The sequence below is a fragment of the Saccopteryx leptura genome, chromosome 8, assembly GCF_036850995.1.
Source record: "Saccopteryx leptura isolate mSacLep1 chromosome 8, mSacLep1_pri_phased_curated, whole genome shotgun sequence".
In the NCBI taxonomy this organism is placed as follows: Eukaryota; Metazoa; Chordata; class Mammalia; order Chiroptera; family Emballonuridae; genus Saccopteryx; species Saccopteryx leptura.
The window spans coordinates 51,787,254-51,805,156 of NC_089510.1; the positions used below are offsets into that span (position 1 = coordinate 51,787,254).

Below are 17,903 nucleotides of genomic sequence, written 5' to 3' on the forward strand. Positions count from 1 at the left end.
TGCTTCTGTTTAATCTGTGAAACAGAGAAAGCAGAACCTATGTCATAGGCTTGTTTTGAGGATCGAATGAATTAACGCAGGCCTAGTGCCTTTGAGGAACGCCCAAAATATTCAACAGTGTAGAATCTGGATTGTAAAGGATATGAGGCTGTCACAGCCCCAGTAAGTGAGACCAGCTAGATCAAGGGAGGCTGGACTTAAGTCAGGAATCTTCACGGCCTTTTCTGATGTCAGCCACTTTCATTTCTCAGTAATCAGCGTTGCTTCCTGTAAGTAATGTGCTGTGGGTGTTTCCTTTACTTTCTTTTTTTTTCCCCAGCGGCACAGCCTCACGGAGATTTTATAGTTACACAAAGTGGATACTTAATGTGCAAGATAATAATTCACGTTCTTGGGGAAAATGATGTCAGGAAGACGGTTTCCAGTGTTCTGGAGGAGTGTGAACGGAGAAAGCACACATCTGTTTCCTTTCCTGCCATCGGAACAGGTTTGCAGCCTCTCATCATTCAAAGATTTATAATAATCCAAATTCCTTTAGATAGTGTCACTCTTTTTTTTTTTTTTTAATTTTTTCTATCCGAAGCTGGAAATGGGGAGAGACAGTCAGACAGACTCCCGCATGAGCCCCACCGGGATCCACCCGGCACACCCACCAGGGGCTACGCTCTGCCCACCAGGGGGCGATGCTCTGCCCCTCCAGGGCGTCGCTCTGCCAAGACCAGAGCCACTCTAGTGCCTGGGGCAGAGGCCAAGGAGCCATCCCCAGCGCCCGGGCCATCTTTGCTCCAATGGAGTCTTGGCTGCGGGAGGGGAAGAGAGAGACAGAGAGGAAAGGGGGGTGGTGGAGAAGCAAATGGGCGCTTCTCCTATGTACCCTGGCCAGGAATCGAACCCGGGACCTCTGCACGCCAGGCCGACGCTCTACCGCTGAGCCAACCAGCTAGGGCCGACAGTGTCACTCTTAATGGGCTCGATGCTGAGCCCAGAAAACAATAGCAAGGTAAATCAGAGTGGGCAACCTTTCAGACCCTCGTGGGCCATCCATGGTGTGGGGTCTGTGCCTCTTTCATCATATATTTTTTTTTATTTTAGGTTTCCTAACTATCTTCATGTTTGGTCCATAACTTCGTGTTTCTCTCATAGTTTATTTATTTTTTCCTTTGGGGGAGTCATTTCCTCTCATTTATCAATTACCATTTCTACACGACTCCCGAGTCAGCTGGCCTTCTCTAGGATCTCCTCTGGGGAATTCCTCTGTCACCAGAAACCTAATTTTATCACAATCCAAACTCATCATCATCCCTGGAGTTGTCTCCTCTAGTTTCCTCCTTCAGTGGTGTCATGATCTGTCCAGATTCCTGCCACCTTTGCTTCTTTCTGTCCCCAGACCCCCATAGTCAGCAGGTCCTATTAAGTCTTCTTCTAGTGGGTTGTTCAGTTTCAGCCTTCCTTTTAGTTTCCAAACCCTTAAGACCTCTCCCACCTGGTTCACTGCAGTGGTTCCCAACTGGCTGCTCATTCGTGCATTCATTAGATTGAAATGTGGTTACCTGGGCCCTGTGCAAGGCACTGGGGATAAAACCAGGAGTGAGCTACAGTCGCTACCCTTACCCAGCAAGCTCAGGTTCATCCTACTCCCAGTTTCTAGGAACACTTTCCTCATCATCTCTATTGTATCATGCAATAATTCGTTCTTAGTTGAAGATGATGTTAATAACCCAGTCCCTGAAAGAGTCACACCCAATTGCACGGGCTTGGAAAGAGCCCCGAGAGGGGCCCTAATGATGCCTTCACATGGTGATATGATTTTAGTAAAACTTCAAAAGTGAGGTTTTTCACCACCATGGATTAAGACCACTCTTACATCTTACTTTGACTTCTCAGTTTTCCCCTAGCACTGGGTGTTGGAGTGACTGCAAGCGTTTTTGGAATACAGCTATAAAAAGAAGTTAGACTTGAGAATATGATTTTCAGCATTTAAAAATGTATATAATTTTGCAATGTCTTTCTGATTCTAAGTATACTTTTATCATAATTTTATATTTGTGATTCTGTATTCTTCTTCTGAGATGTCTAAATTTCAAACCCTACAAATAAATCCTGGACTCAGCCTTGACTATTGGTTTCCCCTCGAATCTGTGACCTCGCCACAGCAGGACAACCCTCAGCCCACTGAGCCACCTGGCGAGAGCTACTATATTCTTCACTACCATATTCTTATCTCTATTATCTATTACCTTCTATTATCACCCCAATTTTATAGCTGAGTAAACTGAACTTTAGAGGTATTGGGGGCTTAGTTGTGTCCCCCAAAATTTATGTGTTGAAGTCTTAATTCTGATACCGTAGAATGTGACTGTATTTGGAGATACAGCCTTTAAAGAAGTAATTAAGTTAAAATAAGGTTATTAAAGTGGTCCCTAATCCAATATATCCGGTGTCCTTGTTAGAAGAGGAGATTAGGACACTGATAGATACAGAGGGAAGACCATGTGAAGACACACTAAGAAGGTGGCCATCCACAAGCCTAAAAGAAACTGATCTTTCTAACACCTCGATCTCAGACTTTTAGCCTCCAGAATTTTAAGAAAATGAATTTCTGTTGCTTAAGCCACCAGTCCATAGCACTTTGTATGGCAGCCCTAGCAAACTAATATGAGAGGGATCAAATGACTTATCTAAGATCACACAGCTAATCAGTGGGGAGCTGGGACATAAACCTAGATCTTCTGCATCCAAATCACATGTTCTTTTCTCTGCATTTCCACTGCCCTTCAACTAAAGACCACTAGGAACACACGCTATAGGGAACTCTGCAACATCTCAGCAAGGGGTTGCCAGAAAGGACTTAATAGATTTGAGCTTGTGTGAGGTGATTTTATGGTAGTCACAAATAAGTAGGGCTTTGCTCTGGAGTGGATACTTTCAGGAAGCAGATGTAATTCTATGAGAATTACGTAGAATTACGTAGAACTACTCTTATCTAGAAGAGAAGAATGTAGGTAAAGTAGTAATTGGTAACTGCTCATATTAGTCAGGATGGGGGTGGCCATTTATGTGGTTTGGGTAGTGTTCATGTTTTTGTCTGTGGTTAGACATCATTATGCAGTGGTCTCGTTTTTGGCTTAATTCATCCCAGTTACAGAATGGTTACATGTGATGACACTCTTTGAAATTGTTGGAGCTGAGCCAGAGAACACAAGACCCCGCTGAGAGTGCCACGTTGGTTCCTGGCTGTCAGGCGCTGCTTTCCTCTTTCTCAGGTCCAAGAGCTGCATTTGCCAAATCTGGTCATGTGACCAACACCAGTCGAAACTTTCTTTCCACTTAAAAAAAAATTTTTTTTTTTTCAGGAAATGCTGGGAAAGACGCACTCAAAGTTGCTGATGACATAATCAGTGCTACTGTACACTTTGCATGGAAACATTCTACCTCATCAATAAAAAAAGTTAAAGTTGTCGTCCTTCAAACCGAGCTGCTAAATATATTCTATAACAACATGAAGGAAAGACAAATAACCACATCACCTGCCTTTCAGCCCATATTTTCAACTGAGCCGCTAGATGTAACCTCTAACAACCTGAAGAAAAGACAAATAACCACATCACCTGCCTTTCAGCCAGTATTTTCAACTGAGCCGCTAGATGTAACCTCTAACAACCTGAAGAAAAGACAAATAACCACATCACCTGCCTTTCAGCCCATATTTTCAACTGAGCCGCTAGATGTAACCTCTAACAACCTGAAGAAAAGACAAAAAACCACATCACCTGCCTTTCAGCCCATATTCCCCAAGAATGCATGTAAGATGTTCTTTTAAAAACTATATGATTATCTCTTGTATCACTTTAAAAATGTTTAAATGTGAACGCTCACTGTTTCTGTCAGTTCCAGGAATTAACAGATCACTTACAATACCATATGAGAGTTGTACAAGAACTATGAAACACAATGTCCTGTCAACTGATTCTTCTTCTGAGAGACAAAATCATGCCTGGAAAGCAGGAATAGCAAATGAACAGGAAGAGGAGAAAAGAGGTGAGAAAGCAGAAAGAGGGGAATAATCTTTGAAAATCCAAGCCAATGATCTCATTTTCTTCCCTGTTGATTGGTATTGACCCTCAGTATCCCTTGTAGCTATGAACTAGATGGTCAATACTGGTTTACTGATCATCCACCTCTGGACAAGTTAGCCTGAGAACAAAAGCATATGCAAGAAAAGAGTGGACAGGGTCATCCGGTTGTACTACGTCATAAGCAGACAGGTTGTTCAAGTATCTGTGTCGACCTGTTCCTCTGACTTGCCATTTTGTGACTTCTGTACTGATAAAACAACTAGAGATGCAGCCTCCTCTTGCAATCACTGTTTTTATCCATTTTGAGCACTTACCCAGAAAGCATTGTGCGTTTTACTGGTAATGAGGCATACCTGTCACCACAGCCTTCCGAAACTGAGAACCGTTGTCTGTCAGCAGGAATGTAATTTCTCCCTACACTTATTTCCTGACAATTGTTCTCCTCAATGTCCTGCAACACACAGTACATGTAAGAGCTCCACACATGTACACAAAGTAAATAAAAATTATAGTTGGATCACTTAAAGCTCTTGTAGTAACAAGTAACAGACAATCCAATTTAAACTAGCTTAAACTGACCCTGGCCGGTTGGCTCAGCGGTAGAATGTTGTCCTGGCGTGTGAAAGTCCTGGGTTCGATTCCTGGTCAGGGCACATAGGAGAAGCGCCCATCTGCTTCTCCACCCTTCTTCCTCTCCTTTCTCTCTCTCTCTATTCCTCTCCCACAGCCAAGGCTTCATTGGAGCAAAGTTGGCCCAGGTGCTGAGAATGGCTCCATGGCCTCCACCTCAGGCACTAGAATGGCTCCAATTGCAGCGGAGCAACGCCCCAGAGGGGCCGAGCATTGCCTCCTGGTGGGCATGCCGAGTAGATTCCAGTCGGGCGCATCCGGGAGTCTGTCTGTCTGCCTCTCCCCTGCTTTTCCCTTCAGAAAAATGCAAAAAAAACAAAACAAAAAAACTAGCTTAAACCAAAAATGAAATTCATTGACTCACATATTTATAAAGTCCAGACATACTTGGCTTCAGGTTCAGTTTATTCAGGTCTTCATATGATATCATCTGGCCTCTGACGTTCTTTATCTATCATTCTCTACTTTGCTCTGTTGTCTTTATTATCAGCCTTCACATAGTGGGAGGTGGCTGCTTGAAGCTTCTGGTCCATAGAGATAGTATCCGGTAGCAATACAGCTAGTGCTTGACTTACGACCACGATTGGTTCTGACAGACCGGTCGTAACACGATTTGGTCGTAAGTTGAGTAGGCTATATGTACAGTACTGTGAAATGATGTTATAAAAATCTTTAAGTCATATTTTATCATAATTTTCTTTCATTATTGTTATATATCATAATTTTCTTTGTTCATTTTATGCCATTTGTATCATCTCTACACCATTTTGTTTCTTATTTTTACATTCGTCAGGTTTAAGTAAAACGCTGCATTACCAGTACAACTGGTTTAATATTGCAAAACATACAAAATACAAGTGCATACAAAAATACAAAATACAGGTGTAAAAATACCATAGGAAACATTTTCCCAATTGCAAAACATATCAAAATATATAAACATGTATGAAACATTTTATTGGCTGCTGGTGCTTGGCTGCAGATCGTTGATGTCATCATCTGAGGCAGCAGTTGGGGTTACCGGAGTTGGTTTTTTCATAAACATGTGCGATCACATTCACTTTCTTTCCTCCTTTGTACTTGTTCATTGATTGCTTTCTCATATGTGCCTTGACCAGGGGGTTACAGCAGAGTGAATGGCCCCTTGCTCAAGCCAGTGACCTTGGGCTCAAACCAGCGACCATGGGGTCATGTCTATGATCCCATGCTCAAGCCAGTGCCCCTGCACTCAAGCTGGTGAACCCATGTTCAAGTCGGATGAGCCACACTCATTTTCGTGTCGAGATCAATGGCCTTTCATTCCTTCTTGGCAGGCTGAGATGTAGACAAAGACAATTTCCTCTTGGTAGACATCTTGGGAGGGGTGTGATGACAAATATCGAAGACACAAAACACAAATTGCTGTATCGAGTCTGGGATAACAGTTGAAATGGTGCATGTGGAGATGGTAGTGCTGCCGGAAGCTGGTCCGTACTGTCATACACTCAGCTGGGCAATGATTGCGCTGCCCGACACGGAGCAGTTGTGGCTAGCGATTGTGGTCGTAAAGTTGAATGGTCGTAAGTTGCATAGGTCGTAAGTCGATCGATATCTGTATATCCTGTTAGGAGCATGATGCCTGGGAACACAAGTGCCATTGTAAGGCCTGAAATTCCTTCTGATTAGATCAGCGTAGGTCATCTTTGCAGAATTATACTAATTGGCCAAGCCAGAGTCACATGCTCTACACTGGAAATGGAAGGATCACTATCTGAAACAATGAGGCAGGATTGTCCTCCAAAGTGCAGGATGCTTTCCCAGAAAAAGGGGAAAAGGATACCAAACAGTTAAAAATAACACATATCTACTATAGTTTGAAGAGATATATAAATAAACACTTTCTTTTTGGTTTTTGGAAAGGAAAATTTTTACTTAAATATAAGAGCACTAAATCATTATTAGTAAAGTAAAAAATAAAGTTAAACTTGTCCATCAAAAATTTAAGTTGACTTATGAAATTTACATAATAAAATAGGAACATTAAAGAGAGAAGAAAATAAAAATGACTAAAATAGCCCTGGTCGGTAGCTTATTGGGTTAGAGCAGGGGTCCCCAAACTACGGCCCGTGGGCCACAAGCGGCCCCCTGAGGCCATTTATCCGGCCCCTGCTGCACTTCTGGAAGGGGCACCTCTTTCATTGGTGGTCAGTGAGAGGAGCATAGTTCCCATTGAAATACTGGTCAGTTTGTTGATTTAAATTTACTTGTTATTTATTTTAAATATTGTATTTGTTCCCGTTTTGTTTTTTACTTTAAAATAAGATATGTGCAGTGTACATAGGGATTTGTTCATAGTTTTTTTTATAGTCTGGCCCTCCAACAGTCTGAGGGATAGTGAACTGGCCCCCTGTGTAAAAAGTTTGGGGACCCCTGGGTTAGAGCATCCTCTCGATACGCCAGGGTTGCAGGTTCGATCTCCTGTCAGGGCACACACAAGAATCAAACAATGAATGAATAAATAAGTGGAACAACAAATTGATAGTTCTCTCTATATATCTCTCTTTTCCTGTTCCTCTTGCTCTAAAGTCAATCAATCAATAAAATTTATTTTTAAAATGACTTTAAAAAGCAGACGAGTGGCCATATGGTACCTGAGGCAAAACAAACAACAATGAAACTGCCTTACATAATCTCTGTTGTTAGATAATAAAAATAATACAGATAAAATGTTGGAGAAAAATAGTTTGTTGGCAAAGATAAACTTCAATTTTAATAAAAATTTATCATATGGCCTTCTTTAAAAGAGAACTTAAAGAGGATAGCTTTGAGTTTCATTTGAGCAGATGATACACAATTACTTTTCCAATGTATATTAAAGCTGTTTATTGATGCAGAGAGCATTTATTGAGCACCAGCTGTATGTCAGATACTAGAGATCTGTATTTGGGAGTCATGTAAGTAGGTGGGAGTCGAAGCCATTGAGTGCGGATTGAACTATCCATGGAAAGTATGAAGGCTGAGGAGAGTGAAGACTGAAGGCAGAGCCAGGATTCTTGGTGTTGAATCCCAACTGCACACATGGAGAGGAGCCTGAGGCAGGGAGTACCAGGGGAGGTATAGGAGGACATTTATCTTCAGCACGAGGAATGGGAAAGGAGAGGGACATTTATCTTTTAAAAAAGATTTACAAGCAGCAGGTTCAAGAAAGTACCTAATAAACTCTTAAAGAAAGGTAGCTGTTACATTATTTTTTCAGAAGCACTGAGTTGCTCAACAACAGAATACAACTCTGTTCCTTACCGTGATGGTGGCCTTCCATGTAATGTGGGGTGCTTGAGTATTCAGCTTTCCTGGAACTCAATTTTCTTAAATTGTCTATCCAGAGACACCTTTGTCCACAGATAGAGTATGTTACACAGTTGGTGTGGCTTCAGGGTATGGTTTAAAAGTCCTTACTCCCAAGAAAATACCCTTGGCTTTATACTTTATTTCCCTTTTAAATACTAATACCTCTGTGATGTAGAAAAGATAAAGCTTAATCATTTTTCTAATGAATAAAACCATGTGTTTGTTTATAAAGCACTTGGCATTCCCTAAAGTGCTTTAATGCTTCTTATTAACTTTTTTTTTTTTTGGTATTTTTCTGAAGCTGGAAACGCAGAGAGACAGTCAGACAGACTCCTGCATGCACCCAACCGGGATCCACCCGGCACGCCCACCAGGGGCGATGCTCTGCCCACCAGGGGGTGATGCTTTGCCCCTCCAGGACATCGCTCTGCTGCGACCAGAGCCACTCTAGCACCTGGGGCAGAGGCCAAGGAGCCATCCCCAGCGCCCGGGCCATCTTTGCTCCAATGGAGCCTTGGCTGCAGGAGGGGAAGAGAGAGACAGAGAGGAAGGAGGGGGGATGGAGAAGCAAATGGGCGCTTCTCCTATGTGCCCTGGCCGGGAATCAAACCCGGGTCCCCCACACGCCAGGCCGACGCTCTACCGCTGAGCCAACCGGCCAGGGCCTTAACGTTCCCATGAGGTGATAAAGAGAGCAGATCTTCTGGATGAGGAGATGAAGACTCATATGGCTGGTCATAGGTTGAGGCTTATCAGGTCTTCTTCCTCCGAGTCCTGGTAGTTTCATGCTCCGCAACCTCCTGGAAAGGAAGAGAGGTTCCAGAGAAACACTTCACTTACTTGCCAGTCTTGCCAGCTGCGATCAGAAAGAGAAAGGAGCAGATCCAGGAGGACTCTAAACGGACTAGAAATGGTTAGGCCAAAAGATCTGGGAGGGGAGACAGAGGGGGAAAGAAAAGAACTTAATTTCTAGATCCTACACACCCTACCATGGGAAACTGCTCCAGAAAAACTCTTTGAAAAGTGGAACTTGAAAAGACATTCCAGCCTGACCTGTGGTGGCGCAGTGGATAAAGCGTCGACCTGGAAATGCTGAGGTCGCCGGTTCAAAACCTTGGGCTTGCCTGGTCAAGGCACATATGGGAGTTGATGCTTCCAGCTCCTCCCCCCTTCTCTCTCTCTGTCTCTCTCTCCTCTCTCTTCCTCTCTGTCTCTCTCTCCTCTCTAAAAATGAGTAATAAAAAAAAATTAAAACAAAACAAAACAAAAAAAACACATTAAAAAAAAAGAAAAAAAGAAAAGACATTCCAGATTTGGGTTAGCTGCTTCCCTTTGTCACTAGAATTTCATTCCCTGAATGAATTTGCTAAACGGGAAGGGAGTGCCCTGGATCCCTCTCCCAGGACTTGTGTATCTTTCACTAAAAATGGGTAAATCGTGGCTTTGTTTGTAAGGAAAAATCCTTTGGTTTTTAGCTGTAGTGTTATGGCGTTTTCTTCTCTAATCCAATCTGTCCATATTTCTACTAGTCGTACCATCTCAGGAAGCTGATGTGTAGACTCAGTGTGTTTAAAGTTTCTGGAAGCCATTGGAAAACAAAGGGAAAGTTTGGACATCATCACTTTATATGAAAGCATTCACTCAGCACTTCTGTTATTTTCTTTATGTAGTGTTTACTTAGAATGGGAGATGGGATACAGAACAATGTGCTTTAACTATCTTTAGCTAGGTAATCATGTTTTAAAAGAAAAATAAGAAAGAACCACACTAAATAGAACTGATAAAAGTGAAAACATCAGTGAATTAGCTTTCATGTTTACACATCAGTTTCTTAGAGCCTTAATTCCATAGAACGTTCTGGGAAAATTATAATTTCAAGCTATAATGAACATAAGTTTATCTAAATATTTTAGCTAACCCACTATTTAACCTATGGCATATTAGTGTCAGAACCATTTCCTTTATCTGTGTTTATCAAAGAATTTAGGATAGTAAATCCCACCAAAGACCAGGATAAGATGAATGAGGAAAAAAAGCAAAGGTAATGCCTTGATTTTCAGAGATCCCTGGTAATGGATGTCATGTTTTGACCAAATGCTAATTTTGCAGAAAATATTCCTGAAAACTGGACTGACATGAACCAGCAGTTATCTTGTGTGATCCAGCTACAACCTGGGGAGTCAGAATATGACAACGTGAAGAACAAGTTCTTTCAGATTTGTTTTTCTTACACAATAGAGAAGGTAATATTGCATTTAAAAAATTATTTCTTTTAGCTCAACTGGTGGTTACATAGTGGGTAGAGTGTTGACCTGGGACACTGAGGACCTAGGTGCAAAACCCTGAGGTCGTTGGCTTGAGTGAGGGTTCACCAGCTTGAGCGTGGGGTTGCTGGCTTCAGTATGGGATCATCAACATGACCCCATGGTTGCTGGCTTGAGCCCAAGGTTTGCTGGCTTGAAGCCGATAGTCACCAGCTTGAGCCCAAGATCTCTGGCTTGAGCGAAGGGTCACTGGCTCAGCTGGAGTTCCCAGATCAAGGCACATATGAGAAACAATCAATGAACAACTAAAAAGTGCTGTAACTATGAGTTGATGCATATCATCTCTCTCTCTTCCTGTCTATCAGAAAAAAACTTCTTGCCTGACCTGTGGTGGCGCAGTGGATAAAGCGTCAACCTGAAAATACTGAGGTTGCCGGTTCAAAACCCTGGGCTTGCCTGGTCAAGGCACATATGGGAGTTGATACTTCCTGCTCCCCCCCCCCTTCTCTATAATAAATAAATAAAATCTTAAAAAAAAAAGAAAAAAAACTTCTTTTAAATATTAAAGAACAAACACGAAAGCTACTTTTTTATATAAGATTCTTCCTTCTTTTATACCTTACTATAGTTATAATATTTTAGTTAGACTCACTCAAGCTCCATAGACTTCAAATCTCATGATTCATTCATTAACAATAATAGAGACTCCCCAAAGGGACATGTATATGTTTGAATACTTTCATTTACAATTCATAAACCCACTTAAGCTGATTAAGAGAAGAAATATATTGGAAATTAATGGGAAGTCCAGAAATAGGATAGTGTTTGAAGCTATTTGATCCAGTGGCTCAATGATGCCATGGATCTCATTTTTCTGGATTTGCTGTCCACAGTGTCAGCACTTTGTTTGAAGGTTGGATTCCCTTTGTGATTATAGGATGGCTGCTGGTGGCAGTTGGAGAGTCTTCCCCCATTCACATTCTGCAGAGGAAACACTGTGTCCTGTCCCACAATGAATAGATGAGAGTTGCAGGCTTTGTGTTGAGTGGACCAATCCAACCAGTCTGTGTCAGGGATGGGGGGAAGTCATGTACTGACTGGCTTGGATCTGGGCTGTTGGAACCCGTCATGAGATTGGTTTAACCTAGTTGGGCTCCATTCTACAACTATAAGGAGGGCCAGCTACACCCAAACCAGAAGTTGCTCCACAATGGGGATGAGTGGAATGGATGTTCAGAGATTCCACAATGTCTATCCACTATGCTGCATAAAAATATTAGCCATAAAATGTAGGAGTTTATTAGACAGTCCTTACTGTATCATAGATATCAGAGCAGGATGTAGCATCCTAGTAATTTAAAATCTAGCTAATGCTTACATAAAAATGTATACTTAACTACATTAGAGCAGTCATGAAATTGTGCTTCGGTAACCTTTCACATGCCTTACTCCCCTATTTAATAGGGTAGGAATCACCCTATTACTCATAAGGTAGGAATCACCTTTTACTCATCTCTACATTCCCAGTACTTAGTATAGTGTAGGACACAATACTTACTGAAAGAATGAAAGAAAAATTCTGAGAAAGGAGAACCAGAAAAGAGAGACTCTGGCCTGACCATGCAGTGGAGCAGTGACAGGCGTCCCCAAACTATGGCCCACGGGTCGCATGTGGCCCCCTGAGGCCATTTATCTGGCCCCCCTCCGCACTTCCGGAAGGGGCACCTCTTTCATTGGTAGTCAGTGAGAGGAGCACTGTATGTGGCGGCCCTCCAACAGTCTGAGGGACAGTGAACTGGCCCCCTGTGTAAAAAGTTTGGGAACCCCTGGCAGAGCATTGACCTGGGACATTGAGGACTCAGGTTTGAACCCTCAAGGTCACTGGCTTGAACACAGGTTCACCAGCTTGAACATGTGATCATAGACATGACCCCCTGGTCACTAGCTTGAGCCCAAAGGTAACTGCTTGAAGACCAAGGTGGCTGCCTTGAGCCCAAGTTTGCTGGCTTTAGCAAGGGGTCACTGGCTCATCTGGAGGCCACCCCCCCCCCCCAGTCAAGGCACATATTAGAAAGCAATCAATGAACAGTTAAAGTGCTGCACTACAAGTTGATGCTTCTCATCTCTCTCCCTTCTTGTCTGTCTGCCTGTCTGTCTCTCTCACTAAAAGAAAGAGAAAGACTCTGAAGAAAGGACAGATTTAAAGGAGAAGGTGCTTCATTATGTTAAAAGCTGTTGAGAGTACCTGTACTAGAAACTTGTTTTAATTGTGTTTCCCCAATATCTGCAACATCCTTGGCTCTTGTCCTTCTATTACAACCATTTTGAAAAAACCGAACTTTGAATTAATTCCATGACTGATTCTGTTGCTCCTGGTTAAATCATTGCCAATTATGGTCTCCAGCCTCAGCTGGACCCTCTAGGTACCTGGAATCCTTCCTTGCTTCCTCCAGGCAACTCCCTCATGCATTCCCTATTCTAAGCCTTCATCACTCACCTAGAGGCCTCCTTCGCTGTCAGCAAAATAACCTTCCTCAAGTGATAAAAAAATAATTTTTATCACTTGGCTTCTCCTCAGTATCTGCTACAGTTATCCACTCACTTGTTCTTTAGCCTCTCTTCTGCCTTTGTTTCTAGAACATCATTTGCTCAGATTTCCTCCTCTCTCCCTAGACACAAATGATCTGGGTCCCTTTCTGATGCTTTTGTACGTCATGTGTGTTCTCCTAAGCAACCTCATCACTATGAGGGCTGGTGCTTTGTGTCTTTGTCTTTCTCCCCCACTAGACTGGAAGTGTCTTGAGGGCAGAGATCCAATACAGTGCTTGATTCATACTAGATGTTTTTGTTTGTTTGTTTTTTGTATTTTTCCAAAGTTAGAAGCAGGGAGGCAAACAGACTCTCGCATGCGCCTGACCAGGATCTGCCTGGCATGCCCACCAGGGGGTGATGCTCTGCCCATCTGGGGCATTGCTCCACTGCAATTGGAGCCATTCTAGCGCCTGAGGTGGAAGTCATGGAGCCATCCTCAGCACCTGGGCCAACTTTGCTCCAGTGGAGCCTTGGCTGTGGGAGGGGAAGAAAGAGAGAGGAAGGAGAGGGGGAAGGGTGGAGAAACAGATGGGCACTTCTCCTGTGTGCCCTGACTGGGAATTGAACTAGGGACTTGCACACACTGGGCCGATGCTCTACCGCTGAGCCAACAGGCCAGGGTCATACTAGATGTTTAATAGATGATTAGTGAATGTATGTTAAATTCATTTTCTAAAAAAAATGAAAAGCAATAGAGAATGATTTTTTTGAAAATAAATAGTTAAAGAAGGACAAAGTTTCAAGGAGGGGATGGCTCATGGTTTGAAATATTATTGTGATTTCTGGAAAGAAATAGTCATTAAATTAGGGAGTTATGAGGTGATTTGTGACCATAATTGGAGCAATGCAGAAAGAACTATGATTGAGAGATCAGAAAGAGGTAAGGAAATAATTATTAAATGACTACAAAGCATTGAGTAGGAATTTGAATGTCAATAACTTTACAGTAATCCTAGGGAATATATATAGGTAAACATTTTTATATACATTATAAGTTCTTTTGTGTAAAATAAGTAATAGTAATCACTATTACACAGATAATTTCAGCCTACCCTTTTTCTAAAGTCAAAAAGCTACTGTTAAGCAAAATTTGTAACTTCTACAGCTGAAAGTTTTTTTTAAAAGAAAGGGTTTATTGGGCCATTGCTAGCAAGAAAAAGCCCAGGTCCTGGGGCCTGAAGCCTAACGTTCCAGCTGCAGTGCCAGGTGGAAAAGGCAACACGTCCGCCATCCTGGAGCTGGCGAGTGTTTTTATACATGGGGGGGGGGGAGAAGATGTAGATTTAGTTTTGAAAGAATTTACATTGGCTGTAGATAAAAGGGGTGGGAGAAGGTGAAGTGGGGCTAGTTCTGGAACAGGCGCAGACTCTGTAAGGAAGAACAGTTAGCTCCTTCGGACGACTGCTGGGCAACAGTCTAGAAAGTTCGTGTGTAATAAGAAGTAGAGGCTTCTGGAGTTTGATGTCTGGCTCTTCTTCTCTCTTTTAGACAATCTCAGAAATAGCCATCTGGAAGTCAATTCACAGTTCTAACATACACTCAGGAGCGTGAGCAATCTTGTTAGATGTTCTTTCACAATCCAGCCCACTGTAATTCAATTTAGAACATCTCAGAATTTTTCTCTTGTCATTACCTATCCTGAATTACTTGTTTATTTGCATTTTCTTCTCCTTCTCCTCCTGCTCTGTATTACTTAAAGGCGACAACAAATACTATACTGAGCTGAGGTCATTTCCAAAATGTTTTGCTCTTTGTCATTTGCAGATTGAGAGGATACAGAATATATTTCTCTGGCAGGACTACCAGTTAAAGAAAAAGCACATGGACATCAAGAACGGCCATACAGATAATGAGAGAATCCTTTTCCATGGGACAGATGCAGACTCCGTGCCAAACATCAACCAGCACGGCTTTAATCGCAGTTATGCTGGGAAGAATGGTAAGGAAGCAAGTAATCTGACTGATCAGAATAAGGTGAATGGAAGTTTTAGTGTTGACTCTTCATACCCAAGCAGCAAGCATAGAGCCATAGATGGCAGCCATCTTGTCATTGTCAAGATAGAGCTCATTCCTTTTCACCCAAAAAGAGACTAGCAACCTTCTGAGGACAGATAGTCAATTTCAGAAATGATGAAAAGTGGCTTTGGTGACCCAGAACTGCATTAAAATTTTATTTAATTGTTAGGTTTGGGTCTGGTTCTACAAACTGTGATAATTTTCTGTCCTTAGGAAGGCTTTTGTCTTTCCCTTTCCAGGTATAACCTATGGAAAAGGAACCTATTTTGCTACTGATGCCTGTCGATCTGCTAATGATCAATACTCCAGACCAGACAGCAATGGGAGGAAGTATATTTATGTTGTGCGAGTACTTACAGGAGACTACACCCGTGGACATAAAGAATTAATTGCCCCTCCATCAAAGAACCCTGACAATTCCACAGATCTGTTTGACTCTGTCACCAATGATATACAAAATCCACAGCTATTTGTCATATTCTCTGATAATCAAGCATACCCAGAATATCTCATAACTCTCAGATGTTAAAACATAGGATTTTTTTTTTTAATCTCAGAGGTGATTTAATTATCTCTATATAAGAACAATTTATAGAGTTTTTGTTTTTGCCTTTGGCTTGTTTACATAGATTAAAAAAAAATCTCTATGTTAGGTACTATAAAACTGAAGGACGGCCTTTCAAACTGCCTTATTTCAATTGCTTGCATGCTTTTCTTTTGAGCACATTGATGGGTAGAAGCCAAGAGATGTAAATGACACAATTATAGCTACAACTGTAGACACCAAATCCATCATAGAACAAAGAGCACATTTCTTTTTTCTATTGAAAAAGAAATAAGATGAATCACTCTAAAGCCAAGCTGTTATTGTTCTTATTGGAATATGTTAAGACATCATACTGTCTTGAGCTAAACCATACTATTAAATGAATAGGCTTCTATTATGCATCTGTAACAGCTGGGGATATTGTCTCCTTAAGAAACCAAATCAAAGAATATTATGTCAAATCTATTGTGGAACACATCAGATAAAATGTGTTGTATTTATATCTAATGCTACATAACAAATTACTGCCAGACTTAGTGGCTTTGTGGTAAGAAATTCAAGTAGAGTATGGCTTAGCTGAGTCATTCTGTCATGAATTTGTAGTGAAGGGTCAGCAGGGGATGCAGTCATCTGAAGGCTTCACTGGGGCTGGGGGATCTACTTCCAAGGTGAATCATTTCAATAGCTGGCGATTTTTGCTGGCTGTTGGCTGGAGTCCTCAGGTCCTCTCCACAGTGGCCTCTGTGCAGGCTGCTCTAGTAACCTCATGACATGGCCGCTGGCTTACTCCACAGCGAGCTATTCAGGAGAGAGGAGGCAGAAGCTACGATGTCTTGTATGGCCTAGCTTCTAAAGTCATACTCCATCTTTTCCACAATATCCTACTGGTTACATGAATCAGCTCATTCGGTATGGGAGGGAATTAAACAAGGCATGGACACCAGTCGGTAAGGATCATTGCGGACCATCTTGGAGGCCATATGAATGAGTGAATAAATGATAAATTGATAAAATGTTAGCAGTTGAAAGGATACCAGAGGTCATCTAGTCACACTATCCTCTCATCTTTCTCCCTTCAACACATCCCACCCTTGGGCAAAAAGCCCTTTAGCTTCTGCTTGACCACTTCCAGCACCTAGCATCTGCACAGAACCTATCCCATTCTAGCACAGCTCTGATTTTCGAAAAACTCTTGCTTACACTGCGTTGAAATCTATTCTTTTATATCTATTACCGGCTGATCACTATCCTGTTTACACTGACACAGAACATATCTCATTTCTTTTATAGATGGTGGCCATTTCAGACGTGTCCCTTATTTTAGAGTTAGGTAAATTCTTAAAATAGCAGTTTATTTATCCTGAAACATTAGTTTTCAAAGGTTGCAGATGTTTAAGAAGTGTTTACAGGCCCTGGCCGGTTGGCTCAGTGGTAGAGCGTCGGCCTGGCGTGCAAGGGGTCCTGGGTTCGATTCCCGGCCAGGGCACACAGGAGAAGCACCCATCTGCTTCTCCACCCCTCCCCCTCTCCTTCCTCTCTATCTCTCTTTTCCCCTCCCTCAGCTAGGCTCCATTGGAGCAAAGTGGCCCGGGCACTGGGGATGGCTCCTTGGCCTCTGCCCCAGGCGCTGGAGTGGCTCTGGTTGTGGCAGAGCGACGCCCCGGAGGGGCAGAGCATCGCCCCCTGGTGGGCGTGCCGGGTGGATCCCGGTTGGGCGCATGCGGGAGTCTGTCTGTCTCTCCCCGTTTCCAGCTTCGGAAAAATACAAAAAAAAAAAAAAAAAAAAAAAGAAGAAGAAGACGTGTTTACATTATCATAAATAAGGTACATGCACATTTGAAGAGAACAGAAATGTATTTTAAAAATTCTCACCAAACTCCATCACTCAAAATGGCAACACCCCAAGGCTACCACTGCCAGTGTTTTTATTACCCCCTTCTGGTTCCTTTACCCACCTTCAAGAGAGTAAAAGTCACTTTATTCAACTACCAATTATACAATATGTATCCACATTTTTTCATTTAACATTACAAGTATTTGTCTCATGTTATTAAGCTTTTCTGTTAGTAATCTTAATGGTTGTGTTATTTGCTATGTATCTTCTTTCTTATATATATATAAAACTTTAAGTGTCATCATCTTTACTTACAGTTTAATTTCGTTTTTCTTTTGCAATGTATCTGTACCATTTCCCCCATATCATTAAATACCTAATATATCATTTTAATTGTATTTCAGTGTATATTTTCACATATATGTCATGACAAAATAAGGTGCTTACATTTCTAGATAAATATATAATTGGAATATGAGATGCAAAGACCATAATCTACCTTCAACAAGACACTACTCCCTGGATTTCTTGGAAGAAATATAGTCCTAGAGAACAAAACTATGCTAAATAATGCTGTTAACCACCTGGGGCCTTGGCGCCCAGTCCCAGTGTAGAAT

General features: G+C 42.0%; 2 protein-coding genes across 2 annotated transcripts in view; one reads left to right on the plus strand and one right to left on the minus strand.

Moving 5' to 3' along the window:
- The window catches only part of PARP15 (poly(ADP-ribose) polymerase family member 15), a 49,257-nt gene extending 32,403 nt beyond the window's left edge, over positions 1 to 16,854 (plus strand). Inside the window, exons 5-10 of the mRNA XM_066347609.1 lie at positions 320 to 487; positions 3,354 to 3,803; positions 3,889 to 4,038; positions 10,143 to 10,276; positions 14,654 to 14,828; positions 15,145 to 16,854. Coding sequence (XP_066203706.1) covers positions 320 to 487; positions 3,354 to 3,803; positions 3,889 to 4,038; positions 10,143 to 10,276; positions 14,654 to 14,828; positions 15,145 to 15,434 — 1,367 coding nt within the window. The 3' untranslated portion in view covers positions 15,435 to 16,854. The remainder of the gene's footprint in view (positions 1 to 319; positions 488 to 3,353; positions 3,804 to 3,888; positions 4,039 to 10,142; positions 10,277 to 14,653; positions 14,829 to 15,144) is intronic.
- The window catches only part of PARP9 (poly(ADP-ribose) polymerase family member 9), a 357,437-nt gene that overhangs the window by 79,198 nt on the left and 260,336 nt on the right, over positions 1 to 17,903 (minus strand). The gene's annotated exons all lie outside the window — the stretch shown is intronic.